Source organism: Arvicola amphibius, chromosome 1 (assembly GCF_903992535.2).
Source record: "Arvicola amphibius chromosome 1, mArvAmp1.2, whole genome shotgun sequence".
Taxonomy (NCBI): domain Eukaryota; kingdom Metazoa; phylum Chordata; class Mammalia; order Rodentia; family Cricetidae; genus Arvicola; species Arvicola amphibius.
Genome location: NC_052047.1, coordinates 150,223,165 through 150,244,831, shown reverse-complemented (window position 1 = coordinate 150,244,831; position 21,667 = coordinate 150,223,165). Strand labels below are relative to the sequence as shown.

The following is a 21,667-nucleotide window of genomic DNA, read 5'->3' as shown; positions in this document are numbered from 1 at the left end:
CTCTGTGAGTGGGTTTTGTTTTTTGAGACTGTTGATTTTGTGTGTGTTGCCTGCATGTCTATGTGTGCGCTACATGTGCACACCTGGTGCCCACAGAAATCAGATGAAGGCAACGGGTCCCCTGGAACTGGAGTTATGGATGGTCGAGTCACCATTTGACTGCGAGAGACAGGATCTGGGTCTGACTCTCCAGCCCAAACTGCTCAGGCCCTGTAATTCTATAGCGCACCTGCAATCTCCTCCCAACCAGATGGTGGGACCCCACCTTCTCCACCCACTTCCCTCCAGCTCCAGCATTCAGACCTTACCCTCTTCTGCCCAGCCCAGTCATGGAAATCCTGCCCAAGAACAAGATACCTGTGAGGCCTTCCCACTTCCACAGAGGATTCTGTGTGAGCACACTGGGCTGAGAGGCCTTGAGCAGGCCTTAGATCCACTCCTACAGTCTCCACAGAGTCTGCCTTCAAGGTTACCTTCTGCCAACTGCAAACCTAAACTGTTGGGGCCACTGATGCTGGCTGGGATGCTTCCCAGGAGGTGGGAAGGGGAAGGGTAAAAAGAGAATTACCTCTAGGCCTCCATTCCAGCTCAGCTACAGCCAAGGTCATCTTGGACAGACCACAGCTGTCAGGTAGCACCACTGTGTCTTTTTGGTTTTTCGAGACAGGGTTTCTCTGTAGCTTTGGAGCCTGTCCTGGAACTAGCTCTTGTAGACCACGCTGGCCTCGAACTCACAGAGATCAACCTGCCCCTGTCTCCTGAGTTCTGGGATTAAATGCATGTGCCACTACCGCCCAGCCCACTGTGTCTTCCTATGGAAAGTCTGGAGCCCTAACCCCGTCTGCTAGGATCTTGGGTTGGTTGCTGGGAACTGAACTCAGGACCTCTAGAAGAGCAGCCAGTGCTCTTAACCGCTGAGCTATCTCTCCAGCTCTAAAGGTTTATTTTTATGTGTATGAGTGTTTTGCCTGCATGTATGTAAGTGCAGCATGTGCATTTCTGGTACCTGGAGGTCAGAAGAGGGTAACAGATCCCTAGAAACTGGGGTTATGGATGTTCGTGAGCCACCATGTAGGTACTTGGAACTAAATCTTGGATCTCCTGGAAGAGCAGCCAGTGTTCTTAACGGATGAACCATTTCCTCAGCCCCAGTCATCTGATGGAGCTTCACGACACAGGCCAGGGGATGGGAAGATAGCTCAGCTGGTAAAATGCGTCTGTGCAAGCTTGAGAACCCGCTTGATCTCCAGGACGTAGATGAGAAAGCTGGACATGGTGGCACATCTTACAATCCCACCTCTTCATAGGAGACAATGGGCACAATGGCAGGCCAGCCTATACTACCAACTCCAGGACAGGGAGAGATCCCATCTTGAAACTTAACATGGTTGGGTGTGTTACACACATGTTTAATCCTAACACTTAGGAGTCAGAGGCAGGTATATCTCAGTCATTTCAAGGTGACTCTGCTCTACATAGTGAGTTCCAGGGCAGCAGCCAAAGATACATAGTTAAGACCCTGTCTCAAAAATAAAAACATGCAGCCAGGCGCAGGTGGCACAGGTCTTTAATCCCATATATTCAGGAGGCAGGAGCAGGTGGATCTTTGTGAGTTCGAGGCTAGCTTGGTCTTTAGAGCTAGTTCAGGATAGCCAAGGCTACACAAAGAAACCCTGTCTTGAAAAACAAACAAAAAATATAAACAACCAAACAACAACAAAAAAGCCCACACACCACCCAAGAGTCACAGCTCCTGAAGAACCGTCTACGTTGTCCCACTCTTCTTGAGAGCATGCACACACACAGGCCAGCTTTTAATTGTTCATGGTCCCCGCCACTCCTCCTACCTCCCACTCCCATGTTTACACAGCAAGACAGACTCAGATGGGGAGGTTAGCGCTTACAAAGTTGGGTTTATTGGTTTCTTGCTGCATCTCAGAGCATCAGGGTCCATCCCTCCCGGGAATGTGCCATTTAAGGAGATAAATACTTATTTTACTCCCCACACTGCAGCAGGGTGAGGTTTAATAAAAATAGCAATATAATAACAATAATAATGACTGTAATCAATAATAAAATGCCCCCATGTTCCCCTAATACACTTGGTTGAAGCTTCCATAAAAGGACCCTGTGTGCCTGGAGACATTCAGTGGCCCCTGAAGGGTGTCCCATCTCCCACCAAGAGGCCCTTATAAATACCCTCCCATCCCCTCCCTGCCTAGGAACCATTCTTCCCTGGAGAGCTTAGCTGGCAATACTCCTGCTCTCAGTCCTAAGCCCCTCCCCAGAGAAAAGTTTCTGGGTCTGGTTTTTCCCTTGCTCGCTTGCCCTCCTAGCACCTCCTGTCTCTCCATCATCCTCCTCTTCATCACCATTTTGTCCTCCTCCCTTCTTAGCTGAGTATGGCTCTCCTGATGGCATCCCTTCCTCTTCTGCTTCCTCTGCCCCTCACCTGTCTCTCACCTCTTTCACCTGCACCATTCCTTCTTCTTTTCTATCCTTTCCCTCTAAATCAGAGCTATATTTCCCAGCATGACCCTGAGCAGAGACCTTCGCATGCTCCACCCTGGTCTCAGCTGGGAGCCAGACTACACAGACAAGACACCAGCATACTCCCAAGGACCTGTCCCTCCCCACTCCTCATCTGACTCCTACCAGCTTCCCAGGGCTTGGCCCTTTGAAGCACAGCTTTGGCACAATCATCCCCAGGCATCAGAGCCATGGCACTCCCAGAGGCCAATGTAGGCCTGTGTTGGAAGCCCAGGGAAAGGGCAGGATGAGGGCAAGGAGTCAGACCCTGTTCCTGGGGACCCAGGCACGTCTTACTCTTAGCCCTCTACCCAGGCTCTCCCTGAGTCTGAATTTCAACATGTCCCGGGACCAGCCGGAGTATGGCATCCCACAAGCTCTTTGCTTCCTCACTCCTTCTGTCTTGGGACTGGGGTGGGCACTGCCAGAGGGCATCAGGGGGTGCTCTCTGAATTGGGGTCTGGAGGGAGACTTCGGGGCCGCTCTGAGACCTGGAGGGAATAACAGGAAGTCAGACAGGAAGACGGACAGGGGACTCTTTGCTCATGGTGCCAGTGCCTCCCAGAGGTCTCGAAGGACCCTACACTTGAGGTGTGGTGTCGAATTCACAAAGGAGCCATAACTGTGTGTTCATCGACTCCACTCCACATTCACTCAGAAACATGCTTTACTCCAGGCAGAAACTACCCCAGCCACCAGGGCTCCCACAGCTGAACGAGGAAGTAGAGCATGGAAGAAAAATCACAGCACAAACTAGGTGTAGAGATGCTCTCCTATAATCCTACACTCAGAAGGGGGAGGCAGGAGAATCATGAGTTCAATGCTAGCCTGAGCTACATGAGACCCTTTTAAAAAGGGGAGAGAAGGCAGGCAGGCAAGGAAGAAGAAAGGAAGGGAGGGATGAAGGGAAGGAAAGAAGAAAACGAAGCAGGCAGGCAGTCTGCCTGGCCACAGCATAGCAGTCAAATGGGTAGAGGGGATGGTGGTGGCAGTGACACCTGACCATGTGATCAAGAACGCTCTGAGGGTGAACAATGGTGGGCAGCCTGGGCACTGAAGGCAGGAAAAGCATTAAAATGAGTGGGGCAGCAGGGATTAAAAACAATGCATGAAAGAAATGCAGTTAGGGTTAAGTGGCTTTGTATGACTGGAGTATGGGGGGGACAGAGACAGTTAAGAGGTGTGGATGGAGGGCCAGTGGGGCCTTCCCAGGTCCTCTCAGTCTTTTCTGACCCCACACAAAACAGACTGTTCCCATATGATTTCTTCCCCATCTTCTGGCTGGGTCTCTGTTAAGAATGTAGCTCAGGAGCCGGGCGGTGGTGGCGCACGCCTTTAATCCCAGCACTCGGGAGGCAGAGGCAGGTGGATCTCTGAGTTCAAGGCCAGCCTGGTCTACAAGAGCTAGTTCCAGGACAGGATCTAGAAACTACAGGAAAACCCTGTCTCGAAAAAAAAAAAAAAAAAAAAAGAATGTAGCTCAGGTTAGGTGTGGCAGTTAGGAGTGCCTTTAATCCCAGCACTCAGGAGGCAGAAACAGGAGGATCTTTTTTAATTCAAAGCCAGCCTGGTCTACATAGCCAGTTCTAAATAGAGAGGACAGCCAGAACTAAATAGAGAGACCCTGTCTCAAACCCTCCCACCAAAACAACATAGTCCAGTGCCAAATTGTTTGCTTAGCAGATATGTACAAGACCCTATTTTGACTTCTAGCACTGACAAAAAATTCTTAAAACCATATATATACATACATATATGTGTATGTATATATATATATATGTATATGTGTGTGTGTGTGTGTATACACATATCTCCATCCATCCCCAGGGCTTTAGAAATGGGTCAGTAAGTAGGAATGGTTCAACAGATAAAAATTATTGCCACACAACCTGATGACCAGAACTGAGGTAAAAAGCCAGATCCAGGCCTACACCTGTAACCCCAGCACGCCTACAGTGAGATGGGAAACAGACAGGGGTATCAGCTGGAAGCTTGTGCACCAACCAGCCTGGAGCACACGGGGCAGAAACAAGGCGGAAGACCCAGCTCTTGAAAGTTGTCCTGACTCCACGTGTGGTGTGGCATGTATACACCTGCACTCTCACATACACGTTACACACACCATCTCAAGAGCTGCTGTTATGGGGTTCTCCTCCCACGCATCTGGCACTATGCAGACACCATCACCTCACACAGGGGCCACAGTGACATCTTCATTTTGCAGATGGGACAAGCTCAGAGGGATTGGCCCTCTGATTGGGAGCACACAGCTAGGGCTTGGAGAGCCAGAGTTGCAGATGGGTCCATGAGTCTCCAGGGGCTGAGGTAAGAATTCTGCAGGCCTTATGTGCTCAGGTGGGTCTCTGCTTTCCTGTCCCAATGCAGAGCTTGGCCAAAGTGTCTAAATTTTGAGTGGGGGAGGGAAAGCCCTACCCACTGGCTCACCTGTATCAGGGATGCTGTAGGACTCAGGGACCCCTGGGGGCAGGACACTGATTCACTGGACAGAGATGTCCAAGGTTTCCTCTTCACTACTGGAAGGGGTAGAGGGATGAAAGGACAAAAAGCCTGAGTTAGATTTAAGGGCTCTGGAGGAGTGATAACCTGGAGGAGGCAAGCAAGCACTGGACGCTGGAGGGCTGCTCTTACTGGGGTCTGTCTCTCCAGCGAGGCCATCACTACCCATGGATGCTGGGCGTCGCAATGCCTCTGAGAAGCTGTGCGGCCGCTGCGGTGCAGAGCTGCGAGCACCTCTGCTCTTTTGTTCCTGGAAGAGAACAGTGTCAGAGGAGAGTGCCGAGGGGCTGGGACCAGGAAGCACAGGCCATGGGAACTCAGCTTCTGGCACGGATGCACTGAGGTCTGGGTATCAGAGGGATGAGTCACCTGCCTCAGCAGCCAAGCAATCAACAGAAGCCTATGATTGGATCAACCACTACGGGAAGGTTTGTGATTGGCTCTGGAGGACTCACCCTGGCGCTGAGCCTCCCGTCCGTAGGGCCCACGTGTACCAGGTGGTTGAAGTTGGTGGGTGGTGAGATGAACTTGGAGCGCACAAAAGGGTCCTTCAGCATCTCCCTGCAGGCAGAGGGGGTGTAAAGAACAGAGCAGCAAGTCTTGCCCCGCCCCTAAGGGCAGAAAGCTCCGCCCAGCAGCCACAGCACCCACACGTACGCACCTGCGCTGCTGCTGTCGCAGCTCATCAGACACTCGGAAGAAGAAGCGACGCTTGCTCTTGGTGCGGAACAGCTGGCGCCGGCTGTTGTCAGTGAGGTCGGGAATGTCAAACTCGTCCTTCTCTGTGGAAAATCAGGGAGCTGGAAAGAGGTGCACACGTCCCAGCCAGGTGGTGCACGAGCTCATACTAGTGCACAGGTGAATGCACCCAGATGTAGACAAGCACACACTTCCTCACCTGCCAACGGGTTCCTGAGGTAGGTCAGGCGGACCTTCTCGGTACCATAGAGGAACAAGGAGCCTTCTGGATTCAGGGGTCTTACCTGAGGCAGAAAGCACAGAGGTCAAGCCACGCTATGCACCCCCATGCCACCCGTGTTGAGGGGAGACCTTCACCTTCTTGAGCGGCACAGTCTGCACCCATTCCGCTCTCCTCACATCGAACACATCAACGGAGTTTTCACTGAACACTGTTAGGTAAGGCACTGTGTAACCTGCGGGTGAGAAACAGCCTGCGTGTACTGTGCAGCCACAGGCAAGCCAGGCACCTCTCGGAGCCTGTCTCTCCGTCCCCCAGGGAGGCCGGCCTCACCCAGCTCTACAGATGAGATAATAGCCAGCACTCACTACATGCCCACACAGCTCAAGGCGCTTGGCATGTTTGTCCTTTAAGTCTCTGGCAGCTCCAAGCAGGAGCAGGTACTACCATCACCCGGGTCTTGGCCACTACAGATGAGGTCATTGAAATCTCAGAGCAAAGTAATGGTCAAGGTCTTAAAGCCAGTGAGGAGGGCAGGCCAGGGCCAATGGCAATCTGGGGCACTCAAGCCCAGGCCTCACACAAGAGCCTTTGCTCATAAAGGACAGTCCCCCTTTCTCGCGAGTGACCACACCAGGGCACGCTCCGCTCCAGTCATTTGTTCATTCTTCTCAACAGGTACAGCCCCCAGGGCGTGCCTGCCCAGGCTGGCGCTGGGTGAAGGAGCCAACCCCAGCCTGTTCTACAGGCCACAGTGCACAGAAGCAGTCACGAAGGGAAGACAAGACCCAAAACAGAAGTCTGAACCGAGCCAAGCAGTGGCATGAGAAGAGACGCCAGGGAGCAGTAATGGGAGAGGGGAGGAAAGCAAAGGCATCCTGACGATGGCAGCGATCACAATGTCATGTATGGAATGGCAGAAGTGCTCCAGGCTCGAGCTGTTGAAGTTGGCCAGATAGAAAATGAAGCCAGGAAGAAAAAAAGCAAAAGCTAAAAAGAGGGAGGTCCTAGGCAAGCCGCTCAGGACAGAAGGGGTGGCAGGACCTCCAGAGCCTGGCCCCACTCTGCTGGGCTCTCTACCGGCCTTACCCCAGCCAGTAGGTGCTGCTGGCCACAGTAGCTCGTGACTTCGTGACTTGCGGCCAGCGCCATCCACGTAGACACCAGCGGTATCGAAGAGCAGCAGGAGCTCGCTGAGACTGAGCTCCACGGCGCCCAGCGCCTCACCCAGGCCCCCGCGGGACGCGGGCAGCTCCTCGGACACCAGGCCAGTCCCCAGCGCTAAAGGTGCAGCCTCATTGAGCAGTGGGTAAAGAGCGAAGGTGCCAGCGGCACCTACACAGAGCCGATCGCCCAGCAACCCCAGGCTCTGCACTGGGGCTGGCACTTGTAGCTCTCGAATTCGGCGCTGCCAGGGCCCCGGGCCGGGGCCGAGCTGGTAACAGAGCACTTGGCGTTTGACTGCCACACAGAGCACCGGGGTTCGGGCCTGCAGGATGCGCCCAGCTGCCAAAGCCTGGCAACCTCGGGATTCAGGGATTTTGGCACCTGCCACCTCGGCGTTCTCCAGTTCAGCCAGGGCGAAGAGGCGCACACTGGGCCCACGGCCACAGAGCACGACCAGCAGGCCAGCAGCAGAGCTCACGGTCAAGCGCTGCACCTTGCGGCAGTCCCCCACCTGGAAGATGTCTGTGGGGTTGGCAGGAGAGAGGAGCACCAGGGTGAGAAGCAGCAGGTGCCCATGGACATGGGTACTCCGGGGCTGGTCCTGCCCAGGCCCACACCCACCCTAGACCTGCCAGTGGTACCATTGCTATGAAGATGAATCACAAACAGCCCCTCCTCAGTGCCCAGGGCAAGTCGTTCTTTGTCTGAGAAAGAGAGGTCAGAGGTCAGTTTGTCCAGTGACACCTTGAGGCAACAGAGCTGGGGACCCCACACACTGTCCACCCACCCCCATCCTTGTGCCCTTCTTGCTCACAGTTTACACTGGCTGTAATGAGGAAGGGCCTTGGTAACGGGTCAGGGTGAGGCCCTCTACCATGACTGTGGGATCTGGGTAAACCTCACTCTCCCCTTTATAAAGTCAGGACAGCACCTTTCTTACAGAGCTGCTGTGAGGAGAGATGACAGAGGGGAGGGCAAGGGCCAGCAAGCACCCAGCTCTACCAACACTCCCATCTCTATTACTGACTGGCCCACGGAACCCACAGTCTCTACTATGGCTCCTGATCGGAGTACCTGCAAGTTGGAGCAGGCTCAGGGCCTCAGCCACAGGAGGAAGCTAGGGACCTCTACTTCCTGCCTCTTTCCCAATCATCAGTTATGGAGGGAGGACCCTTACTGAGGCCCATGCTCCAAACTCAGTGAACCCGATAACAAGCACCCACCCTCTTCCTTGTTCACCCAGCTGCCAGGAAGAAAAGTCGAGACAAGGAGCTTCATTTGCAGTTCTGTGGAGCCGGTGTCTTACTCCACAAGCCGTACAACTAACTCACTAGGTCACTGGCCCAAGTCGGCATGAATTTGGGGCAATCTTCCTACTTGGTTGCTGCTTTGGTTTTATTGAAACAAGACCTTACATAGTTCAGGCTGCACTCAACCCACTACGTAAATGAGGCTGGCTCTGAACTTCTCATCCTCCTGCTACCCGCTCCCTCCCAAGTGCTGGATTTACAGGTGTGTGCGGCACTACTACTGACTTGGGTTGTTGTGTGTGTGTGTACATGTATGTATTCATATATATGTATGCATGTATGTATATACAAATATACATATATAGATAATTTTTAAAGAATTACTTTATTTCACGTGTGTGGGTATTTGGCCTGCATGCATGTCTGTGCATCATTTGTGGGCCTGGTGCCAATGGAGAACAAAAGGTGGTGCTGGATGCTTGGGAACTGGAGTTATGAACGTTTGTGAACTCCCAGGTGGGTGCTAGGAATTGAACCCAGGTCCTCTGGAGGAGCAGCCAATGCTTTTAACCATTGGGATAGCTCTCCAACCCAGCTTTTTTGTTCTTGTTGTTGTTTGTTTTTTTTTTAAGCTACTTATTAGCTAAGGATGATCCTGAGCTCCTGATTCTTCCACTCTGATCTTATATGTACTGGGATTATATACACACACCAAACCATGCCTGGTTTTTGGCTTTTTAAGATCTCCATATGTAGCTCAGCTCAAGCTGACTTTGAACTCTGTGGAGCCTTCTGCCTCAGCGTCCCAGGTCATCTCTGTTTCTCCCTAAAACCTCTGTTCCTTCCACTTATTTGAGATTCTCTTAGAAAAAGGAGAACCAGCTGGGCATGGTGGTGCTCACCTTTAATCTTAACTCCAGCACCTGGAGGCAAAGGCAGGCAAATCTCTGTGTTCAAGGCCAGCCTGGGCTATGGAGGGAGACCCTGTCTCAACAAAACAATATCAACAAAAGAGAGAACCAGAACCTACAGAAATGAAGCGGCGAGAAGCCAGGCTGTGTGGCCCATGACCCATGGCTCAACACACAGAAACACAGAAGCTGAAAGGCTCTGCATCTGGGACAGGCCTAGGCTAGTGCCTCCCTACTAGCCCGAACTTTCCCAAAGTGACAGTCCTTCATTGCAAGATTTACCAATGATAGCAGCGCAGAGCGTATGAGGCAGCAGGGGCAATCCGTTGTCATAGGCCTCCTTGAGGGTGTACACTGGCCGTGGCCTTGGACGTGCATCCAGTAGCAGCCGCTGCAGCTCACCCAGCACCTGAAGCCAACGCTCCCTCTCCCCCTCACTCTCTGCCAGAAGCAGCACAGTACATGTGGTTGGTGGCACTGTCAGCTGGGAGGCTGTCACCTGCAGAGAGGGAGTCAGGCTGGTGGGCTACGACCAAGAGCCATCCATCTATCCTTCCCTCCTTCCCCTACTGATGTTTGTTAGCATGCTAGCTGGTTGTAGTGCTAGGCAGGGAGTAAGCCAGACAGAGTACCAGACAAGCGCACTGATAATTTCAGAACCCAGTGACAGGCACATGAACGGGAAAGATAAGCACTGTGGGGATGCAGAGCAGAATCCCTAAAGCAGGCTAAGAAATGAAGGATAAACTGCCCAGGGGACAAGACTACCACCCAGTGTTAGAGAACCTGGCTCCAAGGGACTGGGCACGGAAGGTGCTGGCAATGCTGTGCAGAGGAAGGAGACCGAGGAGTTGTACATGAATGCAAGGCACTCTGGGAACTAGAAAGAACAGGTATGGCTAGAGCAGGAAGGGACACGGGGTTGAGGACTGAGAAAGTCTGCAGGCTCGGATGTGCGGTAGCTCAAAGGATTGCTTTGAGAGTCTCCTGGAGGTACCAGACAGCCATTCAAGGGCCTTAAACAAGGGCCGAACCCAGCCTGATTGCTGTGTGGCAAGATCATGGTGGCTACGGAAAAACAGCATGTGGAGGTGAGGTGGCTGGCAGAGGGACAGAGTTGAGATGCAGCAGTGACCAAGACAGGGCCAGCACGGGAAAGAGGTGGAGGTTGGGCCCATCCTGTCCTGAGCACTCACCCTAAAGATGCGTGGCAGGTCCTTGGATTGGGCATGAATGACATCTGATGCCAAGACAGGGGTAGCTGAGAACTGGGGATCCCTGGGAGGAACAAAGGATACAGGAGAGATTGTACTGTCCCTGAATGAGTCCCTCACCACCTGTGACGTGTCCCGTGTTTCTGCCTGGCACTGACCTCAGATCTAAGGCCTGTAGGAGGACCCCACTGGCCAGGCTTCCTCGGGGGTCGGGGGCATCAAACAGCAGCAGACGGGAGTCACTGAGAGCAGCGTACACGCGCTGCCAGCCCCGGCGGACACCCGACGGCCGCGGCACCTAGTGGGGAGACAGGCATGAAGGGCTGCACAGGTCCTCGGCTCCCGTGCCCATCCTCCTCAGCCCTCAGCCACAGCTCACCGACAGGAAGCCCTCATAGGCAGTGCCTGTGCCTGTTTCGGGGTGCACTCCCAGGGCTGTGCGGAGGAGTTCAGGGGGCACAGGGCAGGGTGGGGCCTGTGGAGCACAGGCTGAGTGACAGAAGTAGCCACAGGCTGTGGGGAAATGGAAAGTTGTGGCAGGATGAAGCAGGTCAGGCAGCCCAGAACAAGGACCTGAGCCTTCTAGACAGTTCCCTCAGGGACAATGACACCTCAATTGTCACCCATTACCATCAAGTGAGAAAGGAGTAGGGGACAGGTGACTGAGAAGCGTGGGTGCTGCTGGGTTGAGCTGTCTGTGTGTCAAGAGTATACCCTGGGGGCTGTGGTGTAAAGGGAGGTCCTGAAGGAGAAGGGTTCTTACAGTCACAGCTGAGGCCCTGGCGGCCCAGGCCCAGCATCAGCGAGGTACAGCGGAGACACTTGGTAGGGGATGGGAAACTCCGGGGACGCAACGTGTGTGAGCCGGGCTGTGAAGGGGTACATGCTGTCACCATTCCTGCCAGGGCCTCTGAGCACCCATGCTCCATCCCAAAAGGTAGATGGCCAAGAGGCTGAGCCAGGTGGCTATGCCAACTCTGAGCACCTATGAGCCATGCCAAAAAACCATCACCATCACCCTAGACATGGCCTGCAGGGGTAATGGAAGGGTGAGGGTATCCCAGAGGGATTTGGGGGAAGAGCTAAATGCCCCACCCTCTCCTGCTCCCTGGCCACTGACCTTAGCAGGGGGACCTTCTGCAGGGGTCGCGGTGGCAGCAGGCATTCTGGGGAACACAGTCTGAAGGAAGTGAGTTGGGTAAGTGAGAGAGTGAGAAGGGAATGGGCCAGAGCCCACCCCACCGGGATCTCCTGCCTGTTCTCACCCCCATGCGCAGACTGCGGCGGCCCTCTGGCCTCAGCTCTGCTTCTGCCCCAGACCTTGGGGCCTCCCCTGAATTGCCGGGGTCCTTGGCAGAATCCTTCTGGGGATGAGCGAGGATGGAAGTCAGGGCCACCATGCTCCTCACCAGGACTCCTCCCTCATAAGCCCCTCTACCTGGTTCTTACCTCCGTGTTCCAGAAGGACAGGAGAGGGATGAGAGAGGTGGAGGGCTTGGCATCTGTAGACAAGCGTACAAGTAACTGAGGTTGTTGTCCTAGGCTTAGGAACCAGGGGTGGGGGTGGACCTCAGCTTCCATCTCAGGGAGATGTATAAGTGTCCACAGGTGGGGCTTGGGGGAGTCTGGCACACAACAGTGCTCATTACGTGCTGAGTGTCAACAGAGATGTGTGGGAGGGACAGATTTCCCTCATATGGGCACCGCTGTCATGGGAGCTCCCTAGCATTCATGAGACTGGTGGGGATTGGCTCCAGAGTACGCAGGCAATGGGCACTTACCCCCTGGCCCACGAGCTCGAAGTTCTTCCCGTAGCTCAGCCACCTCTTGCTGCAGGGCCTGGCTTTGCTTCTCAGCCTCCTGTAGGCGGCTGGGAGAGGAGGGCAATGCTCACCATAGGCCCCTGCATGGAGCCCGCTCCTCTAGGATCTGCCCATGACCTCACCGTTCCGCCTGCAGCTGGGCCTCCTGCACCTGTGTCAGCCGCTCCTGCAGACCCTGCTTGGCCCGGATCTCAGCTTCCAGGGCTGACTGAAGCTCCAGCCGGGCTGAGGCCTCCATCTTCTGCAGCCTCCGTGCCTTCCACTGGTGGTCCTGGTAGTAATCAAGGACATCTCGGTACGATCTTCTCCGGGACTAGCAGCTTGAGACTCCCTCCCTTCCACTAGAGCATACGACTGTCCAGGCCACTTGGCCAGACCCAAAGACCCCACCCATTCTTCCCGTCCTTAACCCTCAGCATAAACCTTGAACTTGGGGGCTGACAAGGTGGCTCAGAAGGCAAAAGGGTACTTCCAAGACTGACAACTTAAGTTCAATCCCTGGGGCCCACATGATAGGAAGAGAGAACCAACTCCCATAATCTGTCTTGTGACCTCTATACATATACACATATGCCACAGCTCTTGTGCATGGGGCTCACCAGAGGCCGGGTAGGGAGTGTTTGGGTGCCCACATTTCGCAAGGACTCCAGCTCCTCAGCCATCTTAGTAGCCAAGGCCTGTAGGTAGCCTCTTGAGACTTTCTCATCATTCACCCTGAATGGGAACAGACTCTATGTCATGGTCTGGGTCTGGGTCTGGGTCCTCAGCCATGCCCAAGTCCCACACAGCCCCACAGTACCCACCAGCTAAGGATGTCAGCAATCTGGGCCTCCCAATTGCTCTCAGTCTCCCGCCGTTCACCCTCCAGTCGCTGTTTGCTCTGCAGCTCCAGCTCCAGCTCTTCTGCCAGCTGGGGCCGCAGAGGGAAGTGGGCTCAGTCCCCAGGGGCCATTGCCAGCCTGGCTGTAGACCAACTTCCCACCCCTGCCAGTCTCCCCACACATCACCCACCAACCTAAGCCACATTTCCCTACATGCTTCCCATGAGCCACAATGTGCCCAGCAGCTGGGACCCTGGAGCTCTTCCCGGATCCTGCTGGCACCCAGCCTGCCCCTGGCCTGTCCATCCTGCTCACCCGTGCCTGCTCCCGGCTCAGCCGCTGGTTTTCTTCCTGCAGTTGGCACAGAGCCTCCTCTTTCCCAACACTGATCCTGGGGAGAAGGCCAAGGAGACAGAGCTGACGCCCAGCCCAGTGCTGCCCTGTCCTCTCCTGGCTGCCCCTGCCATGTGCTCACCCCTGACTGCAGGCATGTTCCAGCTGTTCCCTGAGAGCAGCCACCTCCTTCCTGAGCTGGGCCTCTTGAGACTGACCCTCAGGTGATCCCATGCCATTGGTCTCAGGGGCTGCATGGATGGTCTTGACAATGTGGAGAGGGGACAAAATAGGGGTTTAAGAAGCCATGGCTCACCCCTGGGACTCCAAGAGGGGTCAGGCTAAGAGAGAGTCTCTCTTGCCAAGGGGGAGAAACCTCTATACCTTGGCCTGGGAAGAATCCTTGTCATGGCTTTGTTTATGTTGTCCCTGGAGCCTTGTCACCTCCTGAGTCAGGGTGGCCACCTGGCCTTCCAGCTGTGATGGAGCAGCAGCAAGGTAATGCTAACCCTGTCCCTTTAATTCCCTTTGTGTCATTTTGACAGACTTACAGTTTCATCCAGCAATGGACACAAGTGGCCCTAGGTACCCATCTCACCACTAGGTCCTGCTCAGCATACATCAGCCACACAGGGGTGCAAAGGAACATGGGGTTCCCAATATTTTGAACCCAAATCCTTGCTACTCCCCCTTCCCATTGTCATCACTAACCTCTCTCCGGACCACCCAGGCTTCCTCCAGCTGGGAGTTTAGGGCCTGGATTTGGCTGGTTGTGGCTGCCTCTTTCTCCTGGGCCTCCCACAGCCTCTGTAGGAATTCTTCCTGCCGGTCCTGGGCTTGGCACAGTTCTGCAGCCTGCACCCGCAATGCTGCCTGGGCTTCAGTCAGCTCCTGAGGACCAGGGCAAGAAGGACAAGGTCAAGCCAGGGCACTAGAGGCGTGAAACCCTGAGTCATGCCCACCTCCCCTAGTGCTCACCTGCTGGAGGCGGTCCTTCTCCTGCTGAAGTTGGGTATCTGTGTCTGGGCTCCCAGCAGGGAGACCATCAGTCTGTGAGAAGGAGGCCTTGCTGTCCCTCAGTGTCTCTGTGAGGAACAGTCATTGAGACTTGCACACAGGGCCACCCCCACCTCAGTCAGGCATTCTATGCACAGGATCTCACAGAAGTTTCCCCACAGCCAGCGGGAAGGTCTACTTCCCCTATCACACAGCAAGCACAGAGCAGGAGGCAGCGCTGGGACCCAGAAAGGCCCAGGCTGTTAGAATAGGAAAGAGATACCTGCCAGTCTCTCCTGGAGAATCTGTACTTCCTTCTGCAGCTGCACCAGCTCCTGGGGCTGTAAGGAGCCATTCAGCGCCTCTGGTAGGAGAAGGGCTGCAGGGTGAGTAGCCAGGCCTGCAGCAGGCTACCCCTCACCTTGGCCTGAGGGTCTCAGCCTTGCCTAAATGCCCCTGTACCTTGACACTTCCGGCTGAGCTCCACCTTCTCCTGCTCCACACGGTGGGCAGCCACTAGCTCAACACGCTTCTCCTCACTGGGGCTGAGAGGAAACAGGGATGGTTAGCAGAAGACCAGCCTCATGGACCAAGCATCTATCCATCCAAGAAACAACACATCACTCCACACCCAGGACTGAGCTCTGTTCTGAGAGAAGCACTAGATTACACCCTGCCTTTGGAAGACCCGAACAAGGTAGGTGACCTTGGGTAAGGGACAACACCTGAGCCTGTTTTCTCACAAGGAAATGGAAAAACACAAGGCCGGAGCCAGGCAGTAGTGACACCTTTAATCCCAGCACTCAGGAGGCATAGGCAGGCATAACTCTGAGTTTGAGGCCAGCCTGGTCTACAGAGTGAGTTCCAGGACAGCCCAGAATACACAGAGAGAGATCCTGTCTTTAAAAAAAAGGGATCTTCAGGGTCCAGCGAGCTGTCTCAGCTGGTAAGGGTGCCTGTTGCCCAGCCTGACCACCTGATTCCATTCTTGGGAACCGCAAGGTGGAGGGAGAGACCTGACTTCTGAATGTCTGCCCTCTACAGCTGCATTGCAGGGCATCATGTCCACACGCGTGCATCGTGTCCACACGCGTGCATCGTGTCCACACGCGTGCACAAATATCAATAAAACAAACAAACAAATGTTAGGGGGAGAAAGGAAGCAAGGGTTCTCAAAAGCAGCTACCAGTGAGCTGAGTCCTTGGTCCACACCCAGTACCCAGAAGCCTTGGGAACACTGCTGAGGGCATTCCTTCTACATGTGCCCCTCTTGGGTCTCAGGCCAACCTAAGATATATGAGTGGGTACTGCTCCCACCCATTTTACAGAGGCCGATGAGGCTGGACAGTAGGGCCCTTCCTAGCCTCTGCAGTGAATCTAGTCCACTTTAACAGTCTATCAAATGGGGTAGCCACGTGTCCCAGGGGAACAGCCCTGACTTTGACTGACCCCAGGATAGAGAACTAAGCAGTGCCTGTCATGTGCTGAAGCCGGTTTGTCCCTTCCCTCAGGGCTCTGATAAACTACAGGTGCTCCCAGCCTCCCAGCAGGTGTGAGGACCAGACTCACCTGCCTGAGGTATAGGTGAAGCCTACAAATGGCAGGTGGTGGCCCGAGAAGGCCCCATGGGAGGGTGGTGGCAGCGTCTCCTACAGGAGAGGAAAGGAGAGGCAGAGTCACAGACAAGCAAGAACCAGAAGAGCCTCCCGAAATGGGCATTTACTCGGGTGTATACCTGGGGATTAACATGGCCTGCTTCCCCTCCCCGGCCCTCAAAAGGGGGGCCACAATTCCCACCAGGCTTTGTATTCAAGGTCTCCTAGAGGCTGCAAGGAGTTTTCTTCCAAACAGCTAGGGCAAAGAGCTTCCAGTTGGTACCATCCACCACGCAGATGAGCCAGCTAAAGTGAGCTCCAACTCTCAAGAGCCCCAGGGGTTCAAAAGCCTCATCCCAGCCCTTCCACTGCTGTATGGGGTAGGTTCTCAAGGATCAGGTCAAGCCAAAGCTCTCACAGAGACATGTCACTCACTGGATGGTTGAGGGTATCATCATCGACATCAAAGTTAGAGGTGTCCACAGGCCCGCGAAGCTCAGGGATGTAGGGAGCTGTGCTGGTTGCAAGCCTCTCCCAATCCACACCTTCAAAGAAAGGATGGTTCCGGAAGTCATCCAGTCCACCACGGCCAAGCCGCTCCTCCTGGCGGCACAGCAGCTGTCGGATCAGGTCCTGGGCACTGGCAGGCACATCGGGCACGTCAGAGGGGAACTGGAGGTGGTCCTGCAGATCACAGAAGAGGGCAGATCAGGCTGGAAGCCCACCTTGGTCTAACGTTACCTACAATCATACAGTGTGGAGGTACCAGGGCCAGACAGTCTAACCTCGTGGTTCATGATCTTGCCGTAGGTCTCTACCAGAGATTCAGCATAAAACGGTGTTTCTCCAAAGAGCAGCTCATAGGCGCAGACTCCCAGTGACCACCAGTCACACTGTGGGCCATAGTGGCCCTTGCCCTCCTCCATGGCCTGTAGGATCTCAGGAGAGATGTAGTCTGGGGTCCCCACTGCGACTGATGAGTCTACCTGTGGCGAGGGTATTGGTGCCATGAGGCCACAGGACTGGGCCAGGCGCCCCACTGTCCATGTACCCCCTATTGGAACCCAATGCCCCTGCACTTGGCCCGCTGTCCTCAGCTCCTTACCATGCCGTTGTTGTTGAGACGCAGGCAGGAGCCAAAGTCTGCCAAGCGTATATGGCCATTCATGTCGAGCAGGACGTTGTCAGGCTTGACATCCCTGGGAAGTGGGAGGGTGAAGGGCTTAATATGTGTGTATATGTTTAGACACGTGCTAAGGTGCACACCTGCCTATATGCATGCTCACACCTGTGTGTGCACGTGTGCATGTGGGAGTTAGTGAAGGCAGGTGCCAAGGAAGAAAAGGGCAGCCAGACTGAAGGAAAAGGTCCATGGTGCTGATTCTAGGGGCTGTAAAGTGCACTGTAGGGGATGCCGGAGTCAGATGTCCCCACTCCTCTGCCACCATGAACTGGGAGAGACTTGAGCCAGGGACTTACCTGCGCTAAGCTCTGACTTGCTCAACTGTAAGATAGGGATGCTGGCAAGCCCTGCCGACAGCTTTTGGGAGGAAGACGGGGAGGGACGGAGCTTGGGGCCCCACCTGTGGACATAGCCCAGCTGGTGCAGTGAGTGGATGGCCAGCACCATCTCAGCCAGATAGAACTGGGCCAGCTCAGGTGGGAGGCGGTCCTCAAAGCGGCTCAGCAGCGTGAGGAGGTCCCCGCCAGCGTAGTAGTCCATCACCAGGTACTGGAGGGCAGTGGGCAGAGCCAAGAGTCAGACTCAGAATGGGGACACCGTTGACCTCACGGTGTGTCTTGGGGGTTCTGGGAAGACAAGGCTGAGCAATGTCTCTAGCTCTGGCTGTCCTGAAATTCACTGTGTAAACCAGGCTGGCCTTGAACTCACAGAGATCGGCCTGCCTCTTCCTCTCAAGGCGGCCAGTGGCCATTTTGCTAAGGAAGGAGGCTCTAGGCACAGGGAACGGTGAGACAGGCAGGTCTCCTCCACTTCTCAGTGATCCTCACCAGATACTCCTCGTCTTGGAAGGCATAGTGCAGAGCAGTCACCCAGCGGCTGTCTCCCTTCACCAGAACATCTCGCTCCTCCCGGAAACAGGCCGTCTGAGGCAGGTTTGGAAAGCAGGGGTAGAATGGGATCAGCTCCCGGGAACTCACCCTTCTCCAGCCCAGGGAATGGTCTCAAAAGCCCAGAGGCTCTGATCAAAGGAACAGCTCTGCTCAACCCAGGCTGGACTGGCTCCGGATGAATCTGAGCCCTGGCTTTCTGGTGGTGGGCCTCAGTGTTTCCATAAAAAGATGAGAACTCATCCTACTTCATCTTAAGTAAAGTTTACTGTGACGGGTAGGAGACAGGTGACTATTTAGAGTGGCATCCTGTGCCCCGTCCCTTCTTCTGGCAGCACAAACACCTTCCCCTACCCATTTGAGGGTGCACCTGACCCCAAACTGACCTCAGCCCTCTTCAGCATCTCCCACTTATGCAGCATCTTCATGGCGAAAATCTGGCCACTATCCCTCTGTCTAACCACAGCAACCTGAGGGTACCAAGCACGGACTGGGTTAGACCATACCAAGTGCAAGGCCCCTCCCCCCCACCCCAGGACATTCACTTACCTCCCCAAAGGCCCCTCTGCCAATCACCTTCAAGATCTCAAAGTCATCTCTCTGTAGGCGCAGCTCTTTCACTTTTTTTACAAAGGGGCTGGCTGAGGGGACAGAGTGGACTCAGAGCCTTCTCCTTGGGATCTCCCATGAGACTAGGACAGGAATTACTTTCCCAGAGACAGCCCGGCCAAGAGGCAGACCAGAGCCAGGGTTCTTTGGTCATGATCAACAAGCATGGCAAGGGTCCTGCCTCAGAGAATTGCCTCCCTCCAGGCTCTAGGTAACCCCTATCTGAGGCACAGAGGGACTTTGTGGTCCTCCCTAGCCAAGGTCTTGATCCTGGCTGGCCCTAGAGACAATGAAAATACCGCTCCTGTCCCTAGTTCACAGCCTTTGGTCCCTCAAGGCCGGCCCAGAGCCTATCTGGGAAACTGGATAGGTGGCATTCTTTGTCCCCAGAAAGGCTTCTCTGCCATTCAGGAGCTGGGGCCTGGGTCTGGGGGACCTGGTAGGCTCAGAGCAATCTGGTTGGATGGAGGAAAGGGCTGGGGCAGCCTCTGAGGGCAGGGAGGACAGTCTTTGCAGTGCTCCAGAAAGACAGGCTCTGTGCTCCCCAAGTGGGGCCCCTGGGTCAGGAACAGAGGCCAGTGTGCTCAGGTACTCACAAGACGCGAAAACAGGGCCAAAACCTTCACCTGGTGCCCAGTGCCAGCACCTGAGGGCGTGAGCACACAGGATTCCTTCCAGGCTTGACAGCTCTGCCACTTGGAGCCCTGCCTCCCTCTCTGGATGGGGCTTTTGCACAGCCAGGAACACCCCCCCCCGACACTCCACAAGGGCCATGTCCAGCCACTCCCAGGCTCTCCCCAGAACTGGAGTGGCCTTAGGCGGGAGGGGGGGGAGGGCGCTGAGTCTTGGGAACTGAGAAAGACGGGTGACCAGCAAGGACTGGGGGTCATCTATGGTCCGGTGTTTGCCTCAGTTTCCCCCTGCCAGGAGGTAAACTCCCTGGCAGCTGGGCGGGCCTGTGGGTGGGACAGAGAGCTGCTCCACAGGTTTATCAGGCAGAACCCCACAGCGGAGGCGGTTTGGAAACCTCACTACAGAAATTGTCTCTTCCCAGGTTTGCACACAGAACTGGGAGGAGCGGCTACCAGCCTTGTGGGGCTGTCAGAGGTGACCACCAGCCACATAGGCCAAACCTGGTGCCCAGAACCAAGCCTATCCAACCCTCTGGACAAGATGCCTGGTACCGTTTGTCTTGCCAGAGGGGTGGGGGCTCTGGGCAGGAGCAGGGACAAGTTGGGGCAGGAGAGGCATGAGTCACGCCTGGCCTTGGAGTTACCTCGGGAGATGTCAACAGACGTCCCCTATGTTGGGGTCCCAGGCAGAGGTGCCAGAGGCAGGCAGGGAGAAACACACACACACACACACTCAGAGGGGTACGGGTGTCATGGTGGGGTGATGCCAACTCAGACACATACATAACACACAAGAGTCACAGAGAAACAGAGGAAGAGTGCAGAAATGGCAAATCTGGGTGGTAGACCCCTAACCATACCAGGTCCAGCCTGGTGCCTGCCCACAGCTCAGGAGTGCTAGGAACGCTAATCACCTACTAGGCAAACACCCCACCCTCCAGGTCTAATTCCTATGCCTTCCCCCACAAAGCCTGGCCAGGTATGAGCAGGGAACACCTGTAATGGCACCAGTACCCACACTGGGTTTAGGGTCACCCTAGTCATCCGTTCCCAAGGATTCAGATGAGTCAAACAGAAAAGGGTGCAGATCCACTTCCAATGAGGAAGGCCCCGAATCCCACAAAGTTGGTCCTCAGTCCGGGACTGGGGGGAGGAGACTTGTCTGTAAGGTGAAGTATGAGGATTTGTGAGTGTGTGGCAGAGCCAGACAGGTGAGAGGGGTCCCAGAGCAAAGTACCAATCTCTCGAAGAACGAAGGAGATTGAGAAAGTCTGTGTTTATGACACAAAACGGGCGTCCACCTGAATGTGTGTTCTGGGTGGGGCATGAAGTGTGACGTGTGACCAAGGAATCCTGTAGGTGACCGTTGTGGAGGATACGTATTGGCAACATATGTCTGGGGTCTGCAGCTGGGAATGAGTGTGCGTGTGCGTGTGTAGTGTACATTGTGTACCTGTCCCTGTGTCTGGGAGTTTGAGGTAAGGTGCAGGTGAGTGAGCAGGCTATGGAGTCCGACGGCAAGCGTTAGAGACAGTGCAAGGAGTTAGTGTGTCTTCAGGAGGAAGTTTCTGGAGGGTGCCATCCCTGGGGAAGAGTCTGGGGAGGTGGAACTCCAGCTGGCGACCCCCAGCCTCCCTTCCCAGGTGCTCCCCAGACCACTCACCCCAGCTCAGAAACTGCGCCACGTTGCGCTCCCGCCGCAGGGAGGCGCTGCTGAGCTCGTGGTGTAGCCCCAGCAGCAGATCCAGGAGGCCGTCGAGCCCCGGGCTGCCACCGGCCTCGCCCCGTACCAGCTGCTCCAGCGCACGCAACCGCTGCTCCATAGCTGCGGCTGGAGCCCCGCAACCCGGGCTAGAGCCAAGCCGCCTGCATGCCCCGGCGGTCCGTCCGTCCGGCGGTCCGTCCGTGGTTCCGCGGCTCGCTCTGCGCGGCTTTCCCCCACCCTCCCGCCCTCCCCGCTGTCACCTTCCTCAGTCGCCACCGCTTTCCCTCACCTGGCCGCCCGCCCCGCCCTCCAAGCCCGCCCCCGACGGACGGGCAGGTGCGCGACGGCCAATGGGAGCCGCGACTGAAGGTGAAGGTGGGAAGGCGGAGGCGCGCGGGGGCGGGGCCGACCCTCAGCCAGGAAGTGGGAGGGCGGGTCACGAAAAGTAACTCTTGGGCGGAGTTGGAGGGGGGTCCGTTGGGGTCTCAAAAGGCCCATCTGATCCCAGTGCCGCCCCAGTCCCAGCCCCATCTACACCCTCATGGGATCCTAAGCTAGACGGGGCATTCCCAGGGC

General features: G+C 55.4%; 1 protein-coding gene across 6 annotated transcripts; it reads right to left on the bottom strand.

Annotated features, from left to right (window-relative positions):
• Nucleotides 1-1,893: 1,893 nt before the first annotated feature.
• Cdc42bpg (CDC42 binding protein kinase gamma) lies at nucleotides 1,894-21,307 on the bottom strand. Of its 6 annotated transcripts, none has more exons than XM_038335600.1 (37): nucleotides 21,050-21,307; nucleotides 18,695-18,786; nucleotides 18,532-18,615; nucleotides 18,086-18,181; nucleotides 17,659-17,807; nucleotides 17,181-17,274; nucleotides 16,861-17,061; nucleotides 16,511-16,759; nucleotides 16,050-16,129; nucleotides 14,943-15,025; nucleotides 14,764-14,844; nucleotides 14,463-14,569; nucleotides 14,196-14,375; nucleotides 13,869-13,961; nucleotides 13,627-13,748; nucleotides 13,467-13,542; nucleotides 13,134-13,240; nucleotides 12,930-13,044; nucleotides 12,453-12,601; nucleotides 12,289-12,377; nucleotides 11,957-12,009; nucleotides 11,773-11,871; nucleotides 11,628-11,687; nucleotides 11,271-11,376; nucleotides 10,887-11,020; nucleotides 10,666-10,805; nucleotides 10,490-10,571; nucleotides 9,576-9,792; nucleotides 7,774-7,836; nucleotides 7,055-7,654; nucleotides 6,103-6,200; nucleotides 5,945-6,029; nucleotides 5,708-5,828; nucleotides 5,502-5,607; nucleotides 5,179-5,296; nucleotides 4,975-5,063; nucleotides 1,894-3,020 (listed from the first exon to the last, which is right to left on the bottom strand). In XM_038335600.1, the coding sequence occupies exons 1-37, from the start codon at nucleotides 21,207-21,209 to the stop codon at nucleotides 2,964-2,966; spliced, it is 4,635 nt and encodes a 1,544-aa protein (XP_038191528.1). In that variant the 5' UTR covers nucleotides 21,210-21,307; the 3' UTR covers nucleotides 1,894-2,963. The 6 variants fall into 6 exon arrangements, with proteins under 6 accessions (XP_038191528.1, XP_038191533.1, XP_038191534.1 ...); XM_038335605.1 differs by having other exon boundaries at nucleotides 11,773-11,868; XM_038335606.1 differs by having other exon boundaries at nucleotides 18,695-20,548; nucleotides 21,050-21,181.
• Nucleotides 21,308-21,667: the final 360 nt, after the last annotated feature.